Genomic DNA, 26,548 nt, shown 5'->3' with positions numbered 1-26,548 from the left:
AATGATAGGGATTCTCAAGAAAAATGCATTATTCTTTTTTAGACCACGCTTGGGTACGGTAGTGCAATAGTATGCATTATTTCTAAATAAATTTAGTATTTCTAGTGTTTTGTGCAATTGACTTCCTAGTTGTGAGTAATAAAGGATTGATTATTTGTTACTAGTTGTAGCCATTTTTATTTTTTGTATTTTTTGAATCATAAAGCTTATATAATTGGACCAAAGGAGCTTTCACCAATTAAAAGAGAAAGGAAGATTTAAAGAGGAAGGATCGCTTTACACTTTTAGTGTCGCAGTATCTTACATTTTTGGGTCTATTTGATGAATAAAAATAAAATAATAACGTATTTGAAGCTAAAATTTTTGGGATATGTTTTTCTTGCAAAGTTTTACATATCTACCAAAAATGAACGCATTTCGAAATGTATAACATCATAATCTACAGATCTTAATTTCAATGATTAAAAATATGTTGATTTTCAGCGACTCATTTTTAAAATAGTAGATGTTGATGTTATATTTTTCGAAATATGCTCATCTTTGGTGTCAACATATAAAAAGAACATATCCCAAAATATTAGCTTCGGTTTGGATTTTATTCACGAAAATAATGTGACAATAAAAATGTGAGAGTATCCTCCCTCAAACTTAAAAGCTCATTATTTACAGCGTCCCATTATTGACTTTATATACAACTAACTCTTTGTTTCCAGTTCATTCTCTCCATCTGTTCTCTCGGTTTCTCTCTAGATCTCTTCTACCTATAGTTTATAATCACTCACGGATCACCACGTACGATGTCTACTAATGGGGATGGTGATGAACATAATCATGAATCTGAAGAGACTAGGCAGCAAAGGATTGAATCGAGTAATATTGCTGGTATTGAATTGATGCTTAGCAAATTCGTCGATTCTCTTGCGCATAGCCAACGACAAATGCTAGAAACTCAAGCACAAAACCAACAGCATTTGCTAGAGTCGTTAACATGTTTTAGTAAAGGATTAGAGGATGTACTAAAGCATCAAAACAAGGCATTAGCAAACCAAACTGGTGAAAAGAAAGTGAAAGCTGATGACGGAAAGAAGCAGAAAACAGCTGGTAGGTCATGTGGTTACCTGATACATACGGTCCTTGCAAATTTTATTAGTATGAGATTAATTTTTAATTTTTCCCCCCTTATCGCGTGTATGTCGGATACAGAAAGCGCTGCCGATCCTTATGTAGTAGAAGAATACGCGAAACTATTTTGGGCAGCAGTTGATGGTGAATGGAATCGTGCTAAAGAATTTTTTGAGAAACATCCAGATGCAACAACAAAACCAATTACAAGTGAGTCAGAAACAACATTGCATATAGCTATCAGATGTGGAGAGTGGAAGTTTGTGGAGAATATGGTGAATTTCGGGGGGGCAAGAAGTTCTTGAAATAAAGGAAAAATCTGGTCTCACAGCACTTCACATGGCTGCCTTTGTCGGAAATGTTAAAGCTGCTGAGTTTATGGTAAAGAGAAATAGCAAATTGGTAATGCTACAAGATAATGATGGAAATATAGCACTTGAAACTGCAATTTCAAACGTGTCAGACGGGCAAGATAAGACTGTTAAGTATCTTTATATGGTAACTCGAAAGTCCTACCCAAATCTATTCTCCGGTCCTCAAGGTGCTAAGCTTTTGTGCTGCACGATTGAAGCCGGTTTTTTCGGTGCGTAAGAAAAAAAAAATTGCATGAAAATTTCCTACATGAAGAGCATTTGATAAGCTAATTTCTTGCAAACTTACACTATGGTATACTAATTTATCTTGTTTGTAGATGTGGCAATTTCAATTGTTCAAAGGCTCCCTAATTTGGCCATGGAGAAACTCGAAAAAACGGAAATGTACGTATTAGAGTCGATCATATGCAGGCCGTTTTCATTTTTTAGTGGAACCAAGCTATCCTGGTGGGAACGCCTCGTCTACTCATGTTAGTTTACTCACTCAAGCTAAAATTCCGGTTTCTTGCATAAAAACTAAAAATGACTTAATTTTTTTTTTTTTTACTTAATTTAGTTTCTTACTTCGCTTGTGTATTAAGTTCTTCTCTTTTTTTCTTAGGCTGTGTTTGATATGAGTTAATTTCATGGAATTAAATATTTTTCCACCGAAATAACGTGTTTTCCACCGTTTGATTACAAATTTATTATGATGATCTTTCTAAAATGCCGTCACTTCTGAGTGCTAAATTTGGTTTCATAAAAATACCATCACATTTTAATTCTTTCTAAAATACTTATCACTTTGACTATCTTTATAGTTCTGTTAGATATTCAGAAGGCTTATGATAGCTTAGACTAGGGTTTCATCAAAATGGCGCTCACCAGGTTCGGATTCCCAACAATATTTGTGGAGTACATAATGTTATGCGTCACCGCAGTCACATACTCAATCAACATCAACGGCACACCCCACAAATATATTTCTTCGACAAGAGGCATTATACAGGGAGACCCACTCTCATCCTATGTTTTCATAATTTGTGCGGAAATTCTCTCCACCAACCTGGGGAACCTAGAAATCCGCAAAAACATAAGGGGACTACGCATATCTCAGAAGGCTCCGCCAATTATGCATCTGATGTATGCATATGACCTCCTCATTACGTTAAAGCTTCTACGAAAAGTTGCAATCATCTAAAGAGTCTGCTACAATCCTACAGTTCATCAGCAGGGCAGGTGATTAATACCTCAAAATCAATAATTATTCATCATCCAAGATTGGAGCAACATAAAATAGACAATCTTCAGCAACTTTTCGGAATGCCAACCACAACGGAACCCCCTATTTATATGGGAGTCCAATTCAAGATGGGAAGAGCTTCTCGTCACATCTTTGACCCCCTTCTCCAACGGCTAGCACGAAAAGCGAAAAGATTGATGACCAAATGCCTAACACCTGCGGGAAGGTTAGCTCTCATCAAAACTTCTCTCACACCAACCGCAAACAATCTTATGCAAACCAAACTTTTCCATGCACATGTGCACCAACAAATAGACCGGATCAACAGAAACTTCTTTTGGGGGCATGACTCTTCAGTTAGAAAGCTTTATACTTTGGGTAGTGACAAACTAACCAAACCAATAAGCGAGGGAGGGCTGGGCATTAAGAAAAGTAGTGACCACAATAAATATCTACTCATGAAGAGGATCTGGAGTTTACATAACCAGAAAGATTCCATATACACAAGCCTATGTAATGAGAAATACCTCAATAATCAGCCAATTCTTCAGAGAACCATCACCATTGCACCTTCAGCCATCCCACTTTGGAAACAACTAGCATCCCTCATACCGACTTTCCGGAAACATACTTTCGACCAAATAGGAAACGGTTTGACAACCCCTATTGAGGCTACCTGGATCTCACATTTCACAAACCTAGATCCAACACAATGCTACCCCATCCAAGGCAGACATCGTTGATCCCATCTCTCATAATTGGAACCATGACAAGCTAAACAACTTACCCCCCCCCTGCTTCACAAAGAATTAGAAACATCCACCTCCCTCTTAGCGAAACGGAGGATGAGATCATCTGGCCGCACTCCAAATCTGGGAAGTACACTACTGCCTCTGGTTACAAATGCTTAATTCAAGGAACACAACCTCAGCAGAACCCCCTACCCGCAACCAAATTTCTTTGGACCTTACCATGTCCACCAAAAATTCAGCTTTTCTTGTGGAAAACAATCAATGAAGGCCTACCAACCTTCACTATCTTAAACAGAATCAATCTCGTCAACTCCAATATATTCCCCCGTTGTAATTTAGATGCAGAATCAGCGGATCACTTACTCTTACGCTGTCTGGTAGCGATTACAACCTGGAACACTCTACTCAATCAACTCACCAACACCCTAAATACCCCCATTATCATCCCAAATGCAATAACACTTCAAACAACCATCTCCCAACTCCTACAACAATAGGTCCCTCCCACAGTACTCTCTTCTTTCTGTTATCTTTTTTGGTCACTCTGGTTGACTAGAAATGAATTTGTTTGCCATCAGAAACATGCAACATCAAATGACATTTTATTTTCAACCTTAAAGCAACAACATGAGTACATATGGGCTTAACATTCAGTCCCCCCTACTCTTCCAGGCGACTTACAACTTTCACTCCGTCAAGAGGAAACAGAACGACGACAACAATATTGGTAGGATGGTCCTATCCCGGCTCAGATTGGATAAAAATTAACACAGACTGAGCTGCCAGAGGTCACCCAGAATTGGCAGGGGAAAGCTTCATCTGCAGAGACTCGAAAGCAAAAGTCATCATGGCTCTCGCGCAACCTCTAGGAATTACTACTGCTTTAATAGCAGAAACTTGGTCGCTGCTGCTGGCTACAAGAACTGCGACAGATAGACAATGGATGAAAGTACTTTTCGAGACAGATTCTGAAACTCTTCTGCACTTTGTCACATCCCCTACAACACCACCTCGGTATTTAAAAAGAATGATAAAGGAAATAAAACACAATTTTAATCAGATACCACACAGAGCCATCCAGCACAACTACAGAGAAGGAAATCAAGCGGCGGACGACGTTGCTAATCACGCAACAGATGGAAGCCAAACGGGGAATCTTGGAACCAAAATTTGGGAACATACAATCCCAAATTTCACTAGTCAAATTGTACTCAGCGATTCCATGGATATTAGACACCCTCGTGTAATTTCCTCCTTGTTTTGTTATTATTTACATGCTTCAAAAAAAAATCTTTATAGTTCTGCTAACTTTAAACTTAACGGCCGTCAAGTGACACGTTTTTCTTTATCTCCCTTACTGAAAAACTGAAATATCCTTCACATACCGTTTAACTTTAAACTTAACGGTTCTACTGTATTCCTTCCTTCCCCAGAAATTGTGATATCGTTTATAGATTTTCTTTTTTACATTCTTCATCCTAAACAACAAAAATACTTCCAAAAAAAAAAAGACCAGCGACAACAAGAATATCGTTTTTGTCGAAACAAGTGTTGAACGTTGATCTGTTTGGTGATGTGCACTTGTAAAAGATTAAGGGCGCTTAGGTAACTGCAATAGGTATTTTGACTTTGTTAGGAGTGATAGTATTTTAGAGTAATGTTGGGTCTATTTAAAAAAATGGGTGATGTAAAGTATGTTTTTAATATAATTCAATGACATTATTTCCTTACTCTAGTATCCCTTATTGTTATCTCAATTATGCAACTGCATATATTTATGGCATAGTGATTCCTGTGGACATGCGCTCACACGAACTTGACTGTGAAGACGACAAAGAGAATCATCCGGCAGAAAACAAAGAAAGCAACATAGGAGATAAAGAGGATAGTTCAGATGTCCAAGTAGGAGACGAAGAGAAAGAAAATAACGAGACGGATAAACGCTCAGTTGCATTATCAGTCGTCTCCCCAGCTGTCAGTTCTCAATTCCCCATAAGAGACGTAGAGAATCCTTTGGATAGTTCAGATGGCCAAAAAAGAGACACAAAGAATGAAAATGACGAGACGGACAAATGGTCAGTTGTATCATCAGTCGTCTCCGTAACTGTCAGTTCTGCAAGAGATGAAGAGAATCCTTTGGATAGTTTAGATGTCCAAGTAGGATACGAAGGGAATCCTTTGGATAGTTCGACTGGCCAAAAAGGAGACGAAGAGAACAAAAATGGCGATATAGATATTTTCTCGGTTGTATCATCAGTTGTCGCCTCAGCTAGTAAAAATAAAGGAATGCTAAAAAAGTTCATCTCTGGATACAGTTTAGTTGTATCACCAGTTGTTGCCTCAGCTAGTAAAATCAAAGGAATGCTAAAAGACTTCATCTCTGTATACATCATGTCTTTTCATACACGAGGTATTCTTTTTTTCATCTCTATATACATCGGGTAGGGGCCTGGCAACGGCTTTCGCGCATCAAGAAAAAAAAAAAAGATGGGATCACTGAGTTCATTGAGGAGGTTTTGAAGACATTTCCTTGTCATTTCTTATGATTTGGGAGATGAAACAATGATACAAATAGCCATTGCAAAACGAAATGAAAAGATTTTGAATCTCATTTTGGGACCCGGTAAAGATCAAAAAGATGATTTGCTTTCTAAAGTAGATAAAAATGGTAACAGTATTCTGCACTACGCCGCCAAAATCGCGCCTTCATACCAGCTAAATTCTGTGTCGGGTGCTGCTTTACAAATGCAAAGTGAAACACAGTGGTACAAGGTAAGGATTAATGTCTTTTTTTTATATATATATATTAGGATATGACTCGTGCCGCGGCCCGAGTTTTAGCTCATGATGATTTATTTATATTAAATGGTAAAAAGAGATTATTAATTTTTCATTTTAACCTAATAATAAGTCAAATTGAAAAAGTGATAATATATCTTTTTTGAAAACAACGGGAGTATTAACAATATGGGGATACATGAATGTTTGGTCTTTGGTCTCATACACTTCCTAACGGAAGTTAAAAGAGTCCCATATGATATCTTATTGCGATTGATTCACGTCTAATATTAGATTATTGCGATTGATTCACTTATAATATTAGATTTGTCAAATGCTACTGTACTTCAATGTATTACAAAGACTTATGGCATGTTAGCAATAAACCTCTATGAATGGTTGGACACTCTAGCATTCCCAACTGGTTGATTTAAAGTCAGGTAAGCATCATCAGAGTTCTTTACCAAATTACTCTTATAGATAGACTGGCACAATTACTTACAAAGTTGAACAGAGGGTGTTCAAGCAGAATGCGCAATCCACCTAAACCTAAATCGAGAAAGATGAAAGGCAAAGAACAAAGAAAACAAAAGTGGAGAAAAATGAAGGCGGAAATACACAAATGAGCATATGTACACTTGACAATTAAGTAAATTACAATTTTTCACTTAAATAGACTTAGTGCTGGGTACTTGAGAAAAGTAACAAACAAACTTTTGATTATTTCTCCCGTTTTGCTCTTACATAATCAATTGATAAAGTCCTCCAACCAAAATCAAAACTCCAAGCAAAACCCGAAATCCCAAAATTTAAGAACCTGAATATGAAGGTAATCATGTTGTTTTACAGATATATCCTAAAAAAAAAGGTAGCATAGTAAAAGAAGTATGAATTATTTATTAGAAATCTGTATATATGAAGTAACTTATAGACGTATACAGCGTATTCATCAATGTTTGCCGCATAGAGCATGCTACGGATTCCCAAATACTGGATTCCTCAATAAAATCTTGTAGAATGCTAAATGTCTACCTGCAAACATACCCTCTTGATATCTGTTTGCTTTCTGAATGATTTCAAATAGAAAATACAATTGAATATCAAAGCTCTAATGATGATAACCTGCAGTTAGCAATCTAAAAGAAGCTTTCATAGAATAAACATCTCAAATGTTTAAATGTAATCTTATAGGTAAATGAAAAACAGAAAACAATTTATGATAACAAAGTAAATGGAATTATTATATCTGCACACAAAAATCTAATAGAATATTAGCCTCGAAATGATATGTGGTTTCACTAATGCATTCTTCCAGTACTAAAACGGCTAATCAATTTGTCTCTGAGTGCTCTTTTGCTAAGGCTTTATAAAGTTGGTTTAGGCACGATGCACTCAATTTCGGAACTTTGCACATATGAAGGTAATCCTTTTTCAAGGTCTTAATGCAGTCAACGTTATCTCTAAATCGGATCACAAACGATTAGGCACGATGCACTCAAGTTCAGAACTTTGATTTAGGCAACAACAATTTCTAGGTTGTAATATTACGGTAATAAAGTCACAAAGGCCTGAAACTGTTGATTACTTATCTTATATGCAGTTTTTTTTTGCCACTTATTGGATAAATTATACAATGTGGCTCTTAATTGTTACTCAGACGAACCTTTGCCCATTGCGCCTCTCATCGGGCTGCTGAGTTGCTGCACTCACTTCTGCATCCTTGCTTTGCCATGACACAAATTATTTCTTAGAGCCGATATAAACACCATCCAATACCGCTGATCTAGAGAAAACATTCTCAAGCTCAATAATGCAAAACCAATAAGCAGCTACGTAAACACGGCCAATTATACAATTTGAGAGAGAATTTTTCAAGATGTAAACTCTGTGCGACCTCCATAAAACATAACAACAGCTAGCACTCCAAGTAGCGTGGATTAATCCCAATATCCTATCACCATTGCATTTTCCTGATTCAAGAGAAAATTTGACAAACCATTGCAAATTAAAACAGAAATTATTATGATCATCAAAGATGTGAACATAAAATGCACCGTTCATCTGGTTAGAAAGAAATTTGTTAGCAAACAGGTGAATTTATGTAGTATGAGGAAAACTCCCAAATGTAATCTTAAAGTACAAAGATGCAGAGCTGATCACCACCCAAGAATTGTACACAATTCTCTCGATTACAATTACTAATACAGAAGTCTTTTGGCAGCAGGATATCTATATATATTTATTTCATGTGCTTTTTGCGTTATCTTTAAATAAGTTCCAACGGAAGACTGCTCCATCCAAGTCGTGACATCTAGAAATTAAAAAATCTCTGCAAAGAAAATAAGATATAAAATATTTTAGAGATTAAAACGCCGAAATGAGAAAACTTAAAAGAAATAATATTTTAAAGAGTCAATATCACTGCGAGTTTAGGGTATCGGTTTGAGTCAATGTAATTGAAGTCTACGTAATGTAGACTTAATGATCTTTGTTGGAGATGTTTAATACTACAAAAACCATAACCCACTTGGCTCACAGTAGAAGAAAACTGGAAGTTGGGTCTAAACAGTGGTTAGCCATTGTAAAGTAGCTAGCTTCACGGATGGGAGATTAGTGATGATAGTGAACTCTGCCTACAGAAAACTACCTTACCAATCAAGGTCAGTTTATTTGGTATGTGGTGATAGAGTTATCTTTTAATTTTGATGGGAAGGCAGAGAACCATTAATCTCATGAAATGGACCCAACAGTTTGCGGTATCACCTGAGCTACCTGAAACATTGAAAGTTTCTCCCCAATTGGGATATGAATCGTCTTTGGGCCAACTTTTCCCCTTAAGAGCTCATCGACAATGCGGATATCAGCAAAGGTGCCCCCTGCCATCACCTCAAAAATACAAACCAATTAGTCCAATAAGAGAACAGGCAGACAATTGTGTAAATGTCCCATATAGAGACTACACTTCCCAGTTCACCCTAAAATTTTAAACACGTCCTTTTAAAAGAACTGAAACCGCAAATACCTTCGAATTTCCAAGAAAAGCTATTTTGGAACCATTCCACAAATTAGGTAAGGAAAAACATCCATAAAGAATGTTGCACATCACATCAATTTGGAATGATGTCACCATTGCCAGTCAGATTGGTGTTAAACAGTTGCATAATTTACATGATGATTCTCTTCCCTGTAATCAATATATGGTATTACTGACCACAATTATAACTGGTAGCATTTAACTGGACTCTTACTGTTTTGGGCGCAAGGGACACATGTCGTTATGCTGAACACGAATTCAACAAAGAGATCTCAGTATATTAGAAAACTATTTTGGAACTAATTCAAAACCTAATGCCAGATACTTCACCATCTAAAGAAAAATGGTACACACAGTGAAAGACAATATTTCCTTTTTCTTCATCACTACTTTTGTATATTAAGTGTTAACCACTTTACATAGAAAAGTGTCAACCACTTTCCTGTTTCATTTCATAATGTTTTTAGTATTATATTAATTGTAGTTAATGCCAGTAGCAAAAAACTGGTCCCTTAAGCATTTTAGTAAAAACAAAATTGAATAGCGTTCTCTTGATACACCGCCCAAGTAGACTAAATCGAGTTCATTTCCAGAATTGATCTAAATCAAAATGAAGGTGAACTAATAAGCCAACAAAACTGTGTTTGAATTGCTGAAAGGAAATGCATCAACATTCTAGCCAATAGTATTTCTTAGCTCAACAACAATATTAGCCACTTGTTTTATGTTTAAACTAAAAAACACAACAAAAACAGGCTTTGGTGAAAGCATCATTATCAAAGTGTCCCACGATAATCATTCAATGTTATTTAGCAACATTATCACCACTGTACAACAATGACAGGCCAAACACAACAATCAAATATGGGTATTCCGGTGTTGATCTAAATGTTTTACCTGAGATAGATGCTAGATCTTTTCTCACTATGTCTTCAACCAAAATCTGCAATAATACATCTTAATTTTTAGCATGACCAATCGATCAAAACAATTAAATCAAAGAAAAAAAACAAAAACAAATCAAAAACGTCCATAATCAAATTCACGGAGTATTAACTGACTAACCTTGACAGAGTAACGTGAAGAAAGAAAAGGAGAACCTCGACAGAGATAACCTCTTTTTAGGTTTATATAGTTGAATATCCCCAGGCTCCAGGGATTGATTAGCGGAAATAATGGAGCTGTTAATGGAATTTTGTTAAAAAAAAATCGTAACGCCTAAAAAATTGATGTAGATAAAGTCGATGGAAAACTCCCGCTTTGGGAATTGGAATAGAGTCAATAGACGGGATTGATGTTCTTAAAGTCTGGAAATTAAAAGGGGGAATAAGTCGCACCTAAACCATAACTTAGAACTTTATTTTTGGGAACTGAAATACTAACGCATGGAATGGGATTGAATGCTGCTCTATCTTTGGCAACTGTGCGTAACGCATGGAAATTTTGATGGAGAAGGAGTCCAAATTTGTTCACACTCCTCTAGCCAGTGTATATTTCACGTATTCTTCTGATTGGTTGATTATTTAGCGGATGACCCCATTTCCCTCTATGTTTAGAATCCTCGTTACATAACTCCCTAAATTAAATCAAGGATAGAGATTAAAATGTGAAATGTATACTCGTTAAGGAGTGTGCACGAATTCTCACTCGAGAAGAAGTCGAATCTTGAACGTTGGATGAGGGCGTAGGAGATGGGTGCAACCTCAACCACCATTTATCTTTTGCATTTTGGAAAGAATATGAGCCATCGATCATTAAAAAAGACACAACTAAAACCATCGTATTGGCAAAAACACATTTGTTTTTGTAAGATAGATAATGAAAAAAGCTAGCTTCATTATTAATTATGGTTCAAGTACTTACGTCTATTTACGTAATCTCATAACTGAATGATCATGGGATTGAAATTATACATCCGTTCTTGAAACACATGAGGAAAGTTAATGGAGATACAGCTCAAGATGTATTCACCGAAGAACACAAGAAAATGGTGGCGACAGGAGAAAAATGGATGAAAGACACGTCTGGATCGTGCATGGTGGTTGCGACCATTATCGCTACTGTAGCATTCGCAGCTGCTTTCACTGTCCCAGGAGGTAATATTAGTGATCATGAAAGCCCTAAAAATGGCTTCCCAGTTTTCTTGGAGAGGAACACATTTGCAATGTTTGCGGTAGCCAATGCTGTAGCTCTATTCTCCTCAATCACCTCGGTTATTATGTTTTTAGCTATCATGACCTCCCGCTACACTGAAGAGGATTTCCTGAAGTCACTGCCACAGAAACTGATAATTGGTCTTGCAAGTTTGTTCCTTTCTATGGCCAGCATATTGGTAGCTTTTGGTGCAGCATTTACCCTTGTTCTTAGATTTCGATATCCATGGGCTCCGATTCCTATAGCGATCTTTGGTTTAATTTCTGTGCTCTTATTTGCTTTTCAAGATTTTCCTCTATTTCTTGAAATGGTAAGTGTCACGTATTGGCCTCATGTCTTAACAGCAAAGAACCGCCGGCCTATTTTATCTGAAAAGGAAAGCCGACGAAGTTTTAAGCAAAGCATTAAGAGAACGACCGAGAAAGAGAAAGAAAAAGAAGTTTCAAACAAGATCTCTGACTCTGAAGCTGTTAAGAAATAATTAAGGTTCTGCTTTTCCACTGGTGATCTACTTGAATTATAGTGTTGTAATAGTTGTGAGGGTGTGTGGTCGTTACTACGTACAATGTTCAAATTCGTTATTCTTTTCTTTCTTTCTTTTTTTTTTTTGGTTTGTAATTTTTGTTCTTTCTTTTCTGTACTTCTGTTTTGTATATGCTACCGTTAACGCAAGTGCATGCCATATCTTCTACTATAATGAGGTTCTGCTAAAATTAAGCAACGAACCCAAATTACCAACTGCATATTGACATAATTTGGTTTCTCCACAACAATTTTAAGTCAAAATAAGGTCTCAGCATTCTCTCTTTACCTTCCAAATTCCCATATTTTTCTCAATGATTTCCTCCCCAAAAAAAGTTAACAATTTATCTCCCCATAAACATAACAAATTCAAACCCGTCTCTTCAAGTCCTTCCCATCATTAAAAATGGCAAATGCAACGACTCCTCGTCGTCATTAGTTTTCATTTGTACAGTTATATATCTCAAAAACCATTCTACACCAAAAATCCTACGTAGTTTCTTTTCTTTTTTCTTTTCTCAGAAAGAAAAATTCTACGTAGCTTCGTATATAGTCTTTTTTCTGAGTTAGTTTAGATGGGGCTAAGTTTAAAATTAACTGCCATTTTATTGGCATTGTTTGCCATATCTAATCATGTACATGCTACTTTCGATTACAAAGATGCATTAACAAAATCTCTTATATTCTTGGAAGCTCAAAGATCAGGTAAGCTTCCTGCTAACAACAGGGTTAAATGGAGGGGTGATTCTGCTCTTGATGATGGTAAAGAGGTCAATGTAAGTAACTAAAATCATGGTTTCATTTCGATTTTTCTTCTCTCGCTGTAAATGATGAGTTTTCCTTCCGATGGTTAACATTCTTGTGACGTGCTTATAGTTGGATCTTACGGGAGGATACTATGACGCTGGAGATAATGTGAAGTATGGACTTCCTATGGCGTTTACCGTTACCACGCTTGCATGGAGTGCAATGTTTTACCATGCAGAGTTACAAGAGACCGGTGAATTGCAACATGTTCATGAAGCTATCAGATGGGGAACAGATTACTTCCTCAAGTGTGCATCTAAAAAAGGTCGTTTGTATGTCCAGGTAATTAAGCTTTTATAACCTTGATCACTGATAACAAAAATGACATATTATGGTTTCACATCTTGAAACTGTTTTTTTTTTTTGTTGGTTCAATGAAGGTGGGAGACCCCAACGCAGACCATCAATGTTGGGTTCGACCAGAGAACATGAAGACACCAAGAACTGTTTTGAAGATCGACCAAGGCCAACCTGGATCAGAGATAGCTGCTGAGACTGCTGCAGCAATGGCCGCTTCTTCAATTGTCTTCAGAGCCACAGACCGTGTCTATGCTCGTCGTCTCCTTAACAAAGCCAAAACTGTACGTACCTACATATGATGAAATTAACTTCCTTTCTAAGCGCAAGGCCTAGACCGCAGCGTTAGAATCTCATGCCCTTGCGTCGACTAATTAATCCATTTCCTATGTGTATGTGCAGTTGTTTAAGTTCGCTAAGGAACATAAAGGTACCTATGATGGAGAATGCCCATTTTACTGCTCCTACTCGGGATACAATGTAAATTCTTTTTCTATATCTCTTCATACAACGTCGCGCAACTCCATGCTTCACATATTTATGATTCTTGGGTCAATGAATGTAGGACGAGTTGTTGTGGGCTGCATCATGGTTATACATTGCAACCAAGAAACCAATTTACTTGAGCTATATCCAAGAAGAAGCCATTACTGCAAATGTTGCTGAGTTTAGTTGGGATTTGAAATATGCCGGTGTTCAAATTCTTCTATCCAAAGTAATTTCTCCATCTACCTTTTTTTTACATATATTTTATCTATATTCTTGTTCAATTTTCTCTACTTTCAAGTTAATTACTGGCTACTCTGATTCACATTGTATTTCTATGACATGCAGTTGTATCTTGAGGGAGAAAAAACTCTAGAGACCTACAAGAAACAAGCTGACAACTTCATTTGCTCAGCACTTCCTGATAGTCCCTATCACCAAATTTATACCACCCCAGGTTTGCTACTAAGAATTCTTAAGCACGTAAAAAATTCATTGGAGTTTTTCGGTTTTTTATTTTCAGAATTATAACGTTCGTTCGTGCGATTTTTAGGTGGTTTGGTTCATCTTAGAGATGGAGCTAACACACAATATGTCACGGGAGCTGCTTTCTTGTTTAGCGTATATGGCGACATAATTGCTCAACACAACCAAAAAGTTACCTGTGGAAACCAACAATTCGACTCAGTACACCTTTTACAGTTCGCCAAGAAACAGGTACTAAAGGAATGCTGAATTTGGACTTACATATCAAGATTAATCATAACGCGTAATTTTTTAAAACATTTACGTGCATTTTTCTACAGATGGATTATCTGCTTGGAAGCAACCCAAGACAAAGTTCATACATGGTAGGTTTCGGGAACAACCCACCACAACAAGCTCATCATAGAGGAGCATCAGTACCTGTAATGCCTGCTGGTACAGAAGTGAGTTGCCCCATGAGTTTTACAAACTGGTTCTCAAAGGACCAACCAAACCCGAACGAGTTAACCGGTGCAATTGTTGGTGGACCTGATAAATACGATAAGTTTATTGATCAAAGGTTGCAATCTCCCATGGAAGAACCATGTACTTATGTCAACTCCTTGGCTGTTGGTCCCTTAGCTAAGCTTGCTACTCATCACGTGTAATTCTGAGAAAAGAAAATAGCAAACAACCGACAATAGATCAAGTTGTTCTTCTCTTTTCTTCTTCTTCTTTCTCGAGTATTATTTCTTGTAATGTAACAACTTTTATTTCTTGTTGTACGAAGAAAAGAAAACAAAATACTTACATGTTTTGATTAATTAAACACGGATTTATGGAATTAAACATGTCATTTCCGTTAGCAAATTGTTACAAAGGGGAAAAAAACACATGAATATTGCAGAGAGGCTTATATCAATCATGCATCCAATCATCTCAAGGTCAAATTCAATTATGCATCATATCATATGTAATATTATAAAGATTTGATACTTCCGACACTTCCATGAATTGAGGAATATACTTTTAGCTGATCTTTACTGACCTCTCAAGCTGCTAAAAGACACTCAACGGGGACGGATCTACTAAACGTTCAATGGGGCAAGTTTCGGTTTTAGGAAATTGCCTATATAGGCATAATTCACATAGAAAATATAACATAGAAACATATATAATTCAGCCGTACATGATTTTGGTATTACCTGTACTTCGTGAGTTTTATTTTAATTTAGAGCGTAAATATAAGTTAGACTTTTATAGTTACAAAATGTAAACCACAATCAGTATGTAATTAATCTCCGACTCCGACGTTAACCAAATAGCCAAATCAATGGAATGCATATGTTCCAGAAAATCCAAGTTACGGCGGCTGGAACAATGAGCAAAAAACTTTGCATACCAACAGTATGCTAGCCTAGATCATACAAGGATTTGAAAACATCCATGATAACCTTCTTTAGGAGTTAAGTTTAGCCAAATTCTTCTAGCCACTTTACAATGCAGCAAAATATGATCAATGATCTGTTCATTATGTAAGAGTTATGATCCCTTTACGAATGAGTCTATCATATAAAGAAATTTACTTCTAGAGGAACTGACTTATTCTAAACAAAGAAGTATCATAAAATATTGCCTACAATGTACATATTAAGAAATTTATTGTAAGATAAACATCAAGATTAGCAGATCATTTTTTATTTTGATTTTAAATTTTATTGTAAGATAAACATCAAGATTAGCAGATCATTTTTTTATTTTAATTTTAACCAATTGAGATTAAATAACATCACTGTCAGTCTGTCAGTATTGATCAAATCTTTCTCTATTATCTATTGATTCCAAAATTATGAACACAGTTTATACTTTTATACTCTCTCTGTTCCACTTTAGATAATGTTTAAGAGTTTTTCACGCAGATTAGGAAACATCAAAGAGAATAAATTTTTTACAAATCTACCCTATTAATATATGTACAAGCTCCTAACCCGGTGCGCACCGAATGCATAAAATAGTACCAACATTTGAGTTGGTCATATGAAATATTTTAGGATGAATCAGTAAATATTCTTCATACATACATTTGGGATAAGTTATAACTTTTGGTTCGCTTATTGTTATCATCTAGATGCGTTTGCGTTGATGATCGGTATATCAACAGCCATTATGCTTTTGCATTTCTTATCTTCACAATGCTCGTGTTGGTGACCAGTTCATTATAGTGGAGATAATAACTCACTGTTGGGGAATGGCGCGTGACACGAAGATTTTCTGTTAACCAAAAGTAACACGGTTATCACTATTAGCCAAAGTGGAAAATAATGTTGTAAATCTAGATACTAATCATCATAAACAAAGAAATTTAACTGTTCCTGATTTTAAAATTTGATTTGAGAACACTTGAAAATACAGTTTGGGGGGTCTTGCCCATTTTTATTGTTAAACTGCAGTGAAAAAGAGAAAATTATGTAAGTTTTGGTTTTCTCTTTCAGTAAGGTAAAACGCAGTGAAGCCTACCTTAAAAAATTATACCATGTCCATCGCGATTAGTGAATGCTAACCCACCAACTAAGAATTTTACCAGATAGAATATGTGCTATGAAAATAATGTTAACTTCCAATCTTTAATTGATCGCACAGTGATGATTTCCTACATGCATGAAGTTTTTCTGAATCGTCAGTCGACTACAATATTATGTACAACAATTTAGATACTTACGCAGTTCAGAGGCATCAATGTTTTTCATCCCTTGTACATCCGAAGTGTTTCTTCCTTCATTGTATTATACTGCAACCAAAATCAACCTCTGGTATTCAATAAGACGATAACTTAAGAAATTTGGTGATGTTCTCTTTAAATGTAAGTTCTTCTTTTTCTTTTTTAATATAAAATCTTGAACTTTCCCTTTCCATAGAGAACACATAATTTGTCAGGATTTTAAACTCCAAAGAACCACGACATTGATATGTTAGATTCTTATTCTTCTTTTGTAGTTATTCAAAAGTTCAGGATGTGTCGTTTGGAAATATATTCAGTGTTTCGTGACAATTAGTATCCGAAAAGGTGACCTTTGGTTCAATGGTTGCAACTCTTTAGTTCGGATGAGTTGGCATTTATGACATGGAATGGTCTGTTGTTGTTGTTTTACCACAAATTAGAATTATTATAGGCATGACACGTGACACTCTTGGGATCTCTTATTATAAAGAAAGATATCTTCCTAAAAATTTAAACCTCTAGTTTTTGGTTTCTAGATTTTAGTGTAAATTACGAACCCCGTTGTAAATCTAATGGGGATAAACCAAATATTCCAAGATAGAATATATTTTTCCATGGAATATATTTAAGTCCTAAATTGGATTAATTATCTGTCACCAATTAGAAAGATACTGAATGTTTTGTTATGAATCTATGATTCTAAAGCAGAGGTAAATCTGTGAAAATTAGTTTGTGGATGGAACACAAAAAAATCTCTAAAACATCATTTAAAATGGGACGGAGAGAGTAATTAGTTCCTCAATAATGTCTCTTTTGGTTCATGATATTTTACTTCTTCTTTTGGACCCTACCAAAAAAGAATTACATCATTAAGGTCGGTTCCTATGGTGAGAGGTATAAAAGTTGTTTTGTCATGCCAAACTAGTTTCCTCACTATGGTAAAACTAGCAAATTCTATTAGGTGGAATCACAAACAAGACATCCTTATTCCAATATTAACTTAAATTTAGGGAAAAAATAATAATTCATCTCTAATGCTGTTAGTTGTGATCTTTTTTTTAATTAAATGTAAATTTTATTTTTAGTAACTTTAAGATTTTATTAGAATTAAAAATGGTTATTTAATATATTGAAATTAATTTTAGTTAAGTAAAAGCTTGCTAGGATAGCTTGAAATTGTCAAGGTGAATGTCTAAAACTTGACATTCACCTTGACAATGTCTAACAAAAATTAAGTCATGTTATCTTCACATTGATTTAAGAAATTGGGTTGGAGAAGAATTTTAGAGTCCAAATCTATTCACACTCCTCTAACGAGTGTATATTTCACATGTTCTTCTGATTGGTTGATTATTTAACTGATGGCCCCATTACCCTCCATGTTTAGAATCACGACCCTCGTTACATAACTCCCTAAATTAAATCAAGGGTAGAGATTGAAATGTGAAATATACACTCGTTAAAGAGTGTGCACGAATTCGCACTCAGAATTTTAGGGAAAATCAATGTGTATCCTATGTGGACTTAGACATTTATCATCACACACATTCCCTTGGAGAAGCTCTAAAATAGTATATTTTATTGTGTTTCGTGGGACCCTTATCAATAAAAAATTTAGTTGTTTGTGTTTTGTGGTGTATTTATTAAATTTTAAGGATTATATAATATTTTGTGGGACCCTTGTATAATAAAAATATGTTATAAGGACATTTCATATGGGTGTGGCAAACATTCATGTTTGCCATTTATGCACCCACTATGGAGGTGACAAACCGGCCTGGCTAAGTGGCAAATTTGCCACTTAGCCAAGCCAGGTCAAGTTTCTACCGAGCGGTCGAGTCTCGACCGCTCGGTGCAGTTTAAACCGTTTGGTGTAGTGTCCACTGCCAGCGGTCTAGACTAGACCACTCGTATCATCTCATCCAACAATCATCATTTCATCTGCCTATAAATACGATATCAAATTTCATTTCAACTCACACCATTTCTTCAGTCTCCATTCTTTCACTTCACAAATCCAATATGTCAATTCGAGTTCGACCTCGCAAATTTAGCATATCTGAAGATGAATCTATTTGCAGGCATTATGTTTTTGTTACGCAAGATATGGCCGATGGTGGACAAAATCAACATCAAGAGGTTGCATGGAGTCGTATATTTCAGAGATTTCAAGAAGAAACATTGAACCTCAATAATCGAAATGCAGATGGATTGTGTCATCTCTTCAGAATAATCAGCAAGGATGTGAAGTTGTGGGATGTTGCACTTGCTGAAGGCTATCGAAACCGACAAAATGGCCAAAATGCAAATGATGTAGAGCAAATGTGTCGGCTCGAATGGCGCAACAGAGTTGGGACAAATTTTCACTTTGAGGGTTGTAATCTTATCTTGAGGGTGTTTCCCAAATATGATCAGTTTAGAGTAACTGCCCAAATATGATGCATCTTTCGTTTGTATGATGCAACTATCATTTGTATCAAATTTTAATTTTAAGATATTAATATAAAACTAGTGCATCTTTCATTAAAAGTTTAGAATTTTAATTTACATTAGTGCCTCTTTCATTCATCTAGAAAATGACATAACTTACAATAAAGACTTTAAAAGTAAAAATTTGGGACAATGTTCTTCATCTTGTTTATCTTCTTCATTTCACCAAACTTCCAATCAATGCGCTCATGAATGGAGTCTCCTTTGTTTATCTTCTTCTTTGCCTTCAAATTTTCCTTCCCTTGAAAATTTTCTTCCCTTGAACTTTTCTTGGTCTTTTCTTAGTTGGAGGTTTGATTTGGTTAATATCCAAAACTTGTAGACTTCTTTGATTTATACCTATTTCTTTATAACCTTCACATATCTTATTAAGGGTTTCAAGGATCACTCCAGAAAAATCAAGTTGGGTAGCCAAGTCAAGTTGGAATTCAAACATTGCCATTTTGAAAGATAATAAGATAGAGAAATTTTTTGTGTACAAAATTTGGTGTGATTTTGGTGTGATTTTTTGCCCTTTTTATAGCGGTGGAGAAAGAGCCGTTGGAGGTTTCAAATCCACCCAACGGTTGAGACTAAACCGCTACCGGTCTAGTCTACACCTCTAGCGGTCGAGTCTACACCGCTACAGGTATGGTCTCAACCGTTCGGTGGATACTCGACCGCTTACCATTTCTCCCATAGTGGCGCGGCCAGTTTGTCAGGCCGGCTGGCATGGCATATGGAGGGTTTAGCCATCCCCCATAGGAACCGTCTTAATAACTAATAAACAGGAGAGAAGAATAAAACAAAAATCAAAAAATTACCTAGCAGTGGAGACTACACCGGGAGGTCTACACTATACCAAATGGTCGAGACTCGACCGCTCGGTGGAAACTTAACTTGGCTTGGCTAAATGGTAAATTTGCCACTTAGCCAGACCAGTTTGCTTGTTTGCCAGTTCCCTAATGGGTGTAAAACTAGCAAATTGGCCAATTTGCTATGCCCATAGGAACCGGCCTAAGACGGTGTATTATTCTAAATATCCAGAGAAAGACGTATTATCTCAACACTTTTAGCTAGGTGCGCTGATGTCATTACTTACCAACGTACGATAGTAACATCTCATGGAAATTGCTTATAATGGGATTCAAACAATTAACAATGGAAGGTGTCTACGAGTAAACTAACCATGGTCACTCACTTGCTTTTCTCCTTTAATTGTTTTGCGTTTAGAGACTGACCCGATGAAAGTTGGAAACTTGCCGGAAATCTATAAAAGTTTCCGCAAATATTCTCAGCTTGCTGTTAGTTTTTAGGAATCAAGACGTGCCTCGATCATTTGGCATATATAGAGAGTGGGCATGCAGTTACAACTTACATATATAGATCTTCTCTGCAAGGAATTAATGGGGCAGATATCACAACACACAAACCTGTGTATACACTAGAAACATATACCAAGAGGGTGTTCGGATACAATATGCATAACTCAAGAGCAAAAAGAAATTATTTCACAAATACTTAGCTTTTTTACTTACAGAAGAAATCATTCTTAAATTTTGTTCTCAACCTAATGTCTCATTTTTGTGTTTAAAAGTCGAACAATTACACAAAATTGGTCAATTAACCCAATAACGACAATTCCTGTGTGAAAAAGACATGTACATTTTGATACTGTTTAAATGAACGAGAATGTAAAAATAACCAGGATGTTAACAGTTTCATCCTACCCATTTTCAAATACTTTTTTTTATTTTTAATTTACATCAGGATGCATCCAGTTTCATCCTCGCTATTTTTTAAGTTTAGGTCAGGATGAATCCAGATTCATTCTTGCCTTTTTTTTGTGTCCATTTCATCCGTACTAGTTTTTACTCGTCCATTAGAACCACGTTTTAAAAACATTTTGACAATTGACCCAATTTCTCGAACAATTACTTCTTAATATTCATCCGAGCACCCTCTTAAACTTCAACCTAGTAAGTATTTTCCAATGCACTACTCAGTACTCCCTACAAAGACTAAGCCGAACTTATTTACTTAAATTGTATAAAATCTAATTCGGTGGAGAGGCTTCTATCAATCGATCATCCAATCCGTCAATCTCTATCACTAGGTCAATATTCTTTATTTCCTTCTTTCCTTTTGTTTTAAAATTTAGACTCCTTCGGTGTGGTGGGGGGGTGGGGAGGGGGGGGCATACTAATCTTCTGTGTACGGTTCCAATTTTATCGAATGTCCCGGAAAGGACGTTTCCTTTATTGTCTAACGACTAATCTTCGTTATTTAAGAATTTCATTACTATACACATCCGAGAAGTAATTACTTCAAGGATTTAATGCTTTGATGCTTCCACAAACGGTGGGAGAAAGTACAGTGGATTCTTTAATTAGTGACCTCATAAAGACACTTAGTTTTCATTTGACGTTCATTTTTATATAGATTCTATTCTATTTAACCACCTACTTACTCAACTTAGGTGTGACACTGCACATATATATAATGTTATACACAGTGTTATAGTATATGCACCGGTAAGGTCCAAATACAGGGAATATAAGTTTTTCGGGAAAAAAACACCATTTTTCCTATGATTTATTAAGAAGAATTCACTGCATTTCAGTAGAAACTATAACTGATTTCATAGTGTTTGCAGCATGGTTTCTTTTCCAGGAAATTGTTGTGATTTCGTCTCTGCATCTCGTCGTGTCTCTGCATCCTGTGTACGTGCCTAAATGATTTTACCTAGCTACCAAAATATTTATCAAGCCACTTGTTTTCTTGAGATGTTCTATGCCTTTTCAGATATCGTGGGTTGTGTGGATGGGACATTTTAATTGCTAAGAACAAGTGAGAAAGCCTGTTAAATCTCTTATTATTGACATCAAAATGTTTCTTCTTAGTAGGTCCATTAATGTTGTTTCTTTTTGAAATATAAAACTTGATGATTTTGTATTTGATAGGGCAAGTCCTTTTAGGGAGTAGTTTTTGCTGTAAGCTCTTTAAGTTATGTGCTCATCTCTTCTTGTATCCTTTGAGTGTGCTATTTTGGCACCCTTTCTTATTTATATGAAAAAAAGGAGATTATACCTAGCCCTTATACAATGCACAAATCTACACTACTTAAACTTCAGACTAGGTATGCATTTACATTAGTATGTATAAACCTAATTCGGCCCATGCACCAAATTGCTACAAAGGGGAGAGAACACATGAGAGAGGCTTACTGTATATATCAAGCATCCACTCTCTATCATAAGTAACGCAATATTATGCTTCCAAAAAAAAATAAAAAATCATAAGAAATATTATATGAGCAACCATCGTCACGATCAAATTTGGGGACTATATCCAAATTTGGTCCGAAATCGTAGCGCAGTGGGACGGGCCATAGGTACATTTAGTCTGGAAAATTAGGGTTTGAGATTAAATGTAGTCGTCAACCCAGACCAAATCAACATATAGTGGGGCATAAATATTAAGAGCGTGTGAGTTTAGGCGAGAGTATAATGACCGATTCATTCTGGGCGTGAGTATAATTAACGTACGAGAGTTGAGCGGGGATGAAATGAGCGTCTGAATGAGGCGCACTTATAAAATCCGTCGGAGAAAACATATACAATACATTGTGAGGCGCTGATATAATGTTCGTCTGGTGTGGGGCGATGTTTTAATGTTCACCTGGTGTAAATCACACCCTATTATACGAAGCTAATAAGTCCGCCCCATCAACTGACGTTTTTTCTATCTCCGTTTCGCGTCTGGCGTGGGTAATAAATACGCCTCACATTGAGCGCCCACAATACCTGCGTTCCATTCACACGGATACAATACATACGCCTCACCGTCAAGCGCCCATAATACGTGCATCCAACTTTAAGCGTTGTTATAAGGTCCGCCGGACCAAATTTTAGTCGTTTTCCGCTGCAGTTCACCTCAAAAAAAGCCAATTATTTTTAACTTTTAGTATGGTATTTGGTCTTTAGTCATGCTCATGACTGTGGTTGCTCTAAGGATTTGATAATTTGACAGTTTGGCAAAAAAGGTAAAAAAAAAGAGATATTTTTGACAGTTCCACGTAGAGCGGATGGATGATTCTCTAAAGTGACCCCTCAAGTTGCTAAAAGGCACTCGATCGCCTTTTGCACTTGTGATTTTTATTCTATATAACGACCTATTGCACAGCTTCATTTTTACCCAATACTACTGTTCTTAGACAACCAACAAAAATAGAAAAAAATGTCTCACCAACAGCATGTTGAAACCCTCGATGATAATTCATCGAAGCCAACACCCAGTTTTCTGGCTAATCTTTTCGGCAAGGGAATGGATAATTTGAAGTTTCGATCGAAATGGTCAGAACTGAATGGTGCAATGGGTGATTTAGGTACTTATATACCTATAGTCATCTCATTAACATTAGCCAAGGATCTTGATCTTGGTATAACACTGATATTTACTGGTATTTATAATATTGTTACTGGTTTGCTTTATGGTGTGCCGATGCCTGTTCAACCTATGAAAACGATTGCAGCTGTTGCAATATCATCGAGCAATGAAGATTTCGGTATTCCAGAGATAATGGCGGCCGGAATATGTACAGGAGGGATATTATTCGTTCTTGGCATTACTGGATTGATGGGACTTGTTTATAAGATCATCCCATTACCTGTTGTTAGAGGAATTCAACTCTCTCAAGGTTTATCTTTCGCATTGACATCCGTTAAATACATTCGGAAAACTCAGAATTTCTCGAAAGGGAAGACGGGTGTTGATAGACAATGGTTTGGGTTGGATGGATTGGTTTTAGCTCTTGTCTGTGCTGGTTTTATTATTATTGTTAATGGTGCAGGTGAAGAGGCAGAAAGTGACAGTCATGATAAAGAAGGTGATCAAGTTGATGGCGATCATACTGAGAATTCTAATAGGAGAGTAAGGAGTAAACTATGGAAGATCATATTCTCATTACCTTCAGCTGTGATTGTGTTCTTCTTGGGAATAATACTGGCTTTCATTAGAGAGCCAGGAATTACAAAGCAGGTAAGGTTTGGACCATCTAGTGTAGGCATTGTGAAGATTTCTTGGAAAGCGTGGAAGCAAGGGTTCATTAAGGGTGCAATTCCACAACTACCATTATCAGTATTGAATTCTGTTGTTGCAGTGTGCAAGTTATCGTCAGATCTTTTCCCGGGTAAGGATTTCTCAGCAACATCAGTATCAATTAGTGTTGGTATAATGAACTTGGCTGGGTGTTGGCTTGGCGCCATGCCATGTTGTCATGGGGCAGGAGGGTTGGCTGGGCAATATAAATTTGGAGGAAGAAGTGGTGGTTGTGTTGCAATTCTTGGTGCAGCTAAACTCGTGCTGGGTTTAGTTTTAGGAAGTTCACTAGTGAAAATTCTAGCTGAATTTCCTGTTGGATTGCTAGGAGTTTTGCTTTTGTTCGCGGGAATTGAATTGGCCATGACTTCAAAAGATATGAATACCAAGGAGGAAGCATTTGTAATGCTTGTTTGCACAGCAGCGTCAATTGGTTATAATGCGGCAGTAGGGTTTGTTGGAGGGATCATCCTTTATTTGCTTCTTCAGCTGAGGAATTTGAGCAAGGGTGAAAAGTCAAGTTTCAGAAATTGTTTCAATGGGAATCCATAAATAAAGGATTCAAATGACTGGACTTGTTCCGTTGCTGCTTGTTTTGGCAATCGGTGATCTTCAGTTCTATGCTGAAAAATTGTTTGGGTTTTTTCTTTTTGGGATTTCTGTTGTTTTCTCCTTTTTCATTCCATTGCTTCTTTTATCATTATGTTTTTATTTGCTTGGTGGTTTGCCTTGTTCTGTTATTGTAATTAGCCTTTCTGCTTAATAATCTTCTATTTGTCTGTTTACCAATAGGCAGCTTACTTTCAAAAACAGCGTACAGATCATACCAATAGGCCTAAAATAGCTCTGCAAGGGCAGAGAAATCATCTCTCTTTTCTTGGGTACGTAAGGTGACAGGTATAACGTGTAGTAGGTTCACCGGACATGACTTCGAGAAGCTTGGTACCATCACCACTAAGAAGTTTTAACCTCAAGATTTTGACGTATAGTACTCTTCGCAAATAAAAAACTTGTGAGTATCAGTTCTCAACTTATCAATAAAAACGCAAATGAAATTAAGCGACAACAAATATGGCGTAGTATAACCATTAAATTCCTTTGCCCTATTTGCGAACGAAAAGCTTGTGAGTATTAACTTAGTTTGCATAGAAGTGGGTACGTTTCTTTTGTCATTCATCGCAATATCAAATTTTAAAAAAAGAAAAAGAAAAAAAAAAGCTCTTGATCATCTCGTATTATAAGCCTCATTTCCAATATCATTTCATTGTCTGAGACTGTTAATGGCAGAAACATCAGTATCAAGCTTGCTTGACCGTTAATAGGTCATTAGATAGATTGGCAGCAAGGTTAAAACGATCATCTTTTCTTTGGTAGTGGGCCTATTATGTAGGGGTAATTTGGTTGGAGTTGGAAAACTATATATGATCGGTCCTAATTAACGAGGGTCCACTATGATTTCTGCGAGTCCCAATTTGTGCACACTCCTAGACGAGTGTGCACGTAACATTTTAATCTCTATCATTGATTTAATTTAGAAAGTTATCTAAGGAAGGCTAGGATTTTAAACATGGAGGGTAATTGGGCCATCAGTTAAATAATCAACCAATCAGAAGAATATGTTAAATATACACTCGTTAGAGGAGTGTGAACAAATTTGGACTCGATTTCTGCTCTCCTCAGACCAATTTTTTCTCTTCTTCTAAAAAGGAAAGAAAGGTAAACATGCATGTGCATGGAAATATCGCTAGGCATGTAACTTGTAAGCTATAACGCTATAACGTGTATTCATCTTTGTCTTTGGCTTGTATTCGTAACTAAGCGAGAACTTTCGTCACAAAACAAAGTTTACATAATCAAAAAGCTGTAATCAATCTGTTGGTTAGAATTTGCATAAATGCATATGTGCATGGACACTTAAATCTCTTGAGGAATTACTAAGTAGAATTCCTTCGACTAATACTCAGCAGGTAGACAGACTTGTGAATGCTACTGTCTTACTTACAGCAAAGAGTGAAGGAAAAACAAATGAAGTGAAGAATGTGGTTAGTGAAATAGTCGGGAGACAAATTCCGAAAAAAGAAAAGAAATGGAGCTGGCCAAAACCGAGACGAAGGATGTTGCTAACAGCCAAAATCAGGATTTAGGTAGAGGAGAAAGCATTGGGTTGCATTGAGAGGTGATTCCGCTCTTTATGATGGTAAAGAGGTCAACGTAAGTAACTTATTGAAATCTTGGTTAATTCTCAAT

At 36.3% G+C, this 26,548-nt stretch overlaps 4 protein-coding genes across 4 annotated transcripts; all 4 read left to right on the top strand.

Annotated features, from left to right (window-relative positions):
- Positions 1–742: 742 nt before the first annotated feature.
- LOC113339839 lies at positions 743–1,871 on the top strand. The gene is made up of 3 exons (XM_026585069.1): positions 743–1,101; positions 1,204–1,705; positions 1,814–1,871. Exons 1-2 carry the CDS (start codon positions 798–800, stop codon positions 1,425–1,427), a joined length of 528 nt encoding a protein of 175 aa, XP_026440854.1. The 5' UTR covers positions 743–797; the 3' UTR covers positions 1,428–1,705; positions 1,814–1,871.
- Positions 1,872–11,212: 9,341 nt separating this feature from the next.
- LOC113339681 (ankyrin repeat-containing protein NPR4-like) lies at positions 11,213–11,917 on the top strand. Its single transcript, XM_026584916.1, has one exon. It carries the CDS (start codon positions 11,213–11,215, stop codon positions 11,915–11,917), a length of 705 nt encoding a protein of 234 aa, XP_026440701.1.
- A 462-nt stretch (positions 11,918–12,379) lies between these two features.
- On the top strand, positions 12,380–14,857 carry LOC113339424 (endoglucanase 16-like). The gene is made up of 8 exons (XM_026584705.1): positions 12,380–12,734; positions 12,835–13,047; positions 13,146–13,346; positions 13,465–13,542; positions 13,628–13,777; positions 13,897–14,005; positions 14,102–14,265; positions 14,355–14,857. The coding sequence occupies exons 1-8, from the start codon at positions 12,534–12,536 to the stop codon at positions 14,679–14,681; spliced, it is 1,443 nt and encodes a 480-aa protein (XP_026440490.1). The 5' UTR covers positions 12,380–12,533; the 3' UTR covers positions 14,682–14,857.
- An 8,679-nt stretch (positions 14,858–23,536) lies between these two features.
- On the top strand, positions 23,537–24,853 carry LOC113339680 (molybdate transporter 1-like). The gene has a single exon (XM_026584915.1). It carries the CDS (start codon positions 23,576–23,578, stop codon positions 24,851–24,853), a length of 1,278 nt encoding a protein of 425 aa, XP_026440700.1. The 5' UTR covers positions 23,537–23,575.
- The last annotated feature ends 1,695 nt before the right edge of the window (positions 24,854–26,548 follow it).

This window comes from Papaver somniferum, unplaced genomic scaffold, assembly GCF_003573695.1.
Source record: "Papaver somniferum cultivar HN1 unplaced genomic scaffold, ASM357369v1 unplaced-scaffold_21, whole genome shotgun sequence".
NCBI lineage: Eukaryota > Viridiplantae > Streptophyta > Magnoliopsida > Ranunculales > Papaveraceae > Papaver > Papaver somniferum.
The sequence above is the reverse complement of the archived record's forward strand: the minus strand, read 5'-3'. Positions and strand labels throughout refer to the sequence as shown.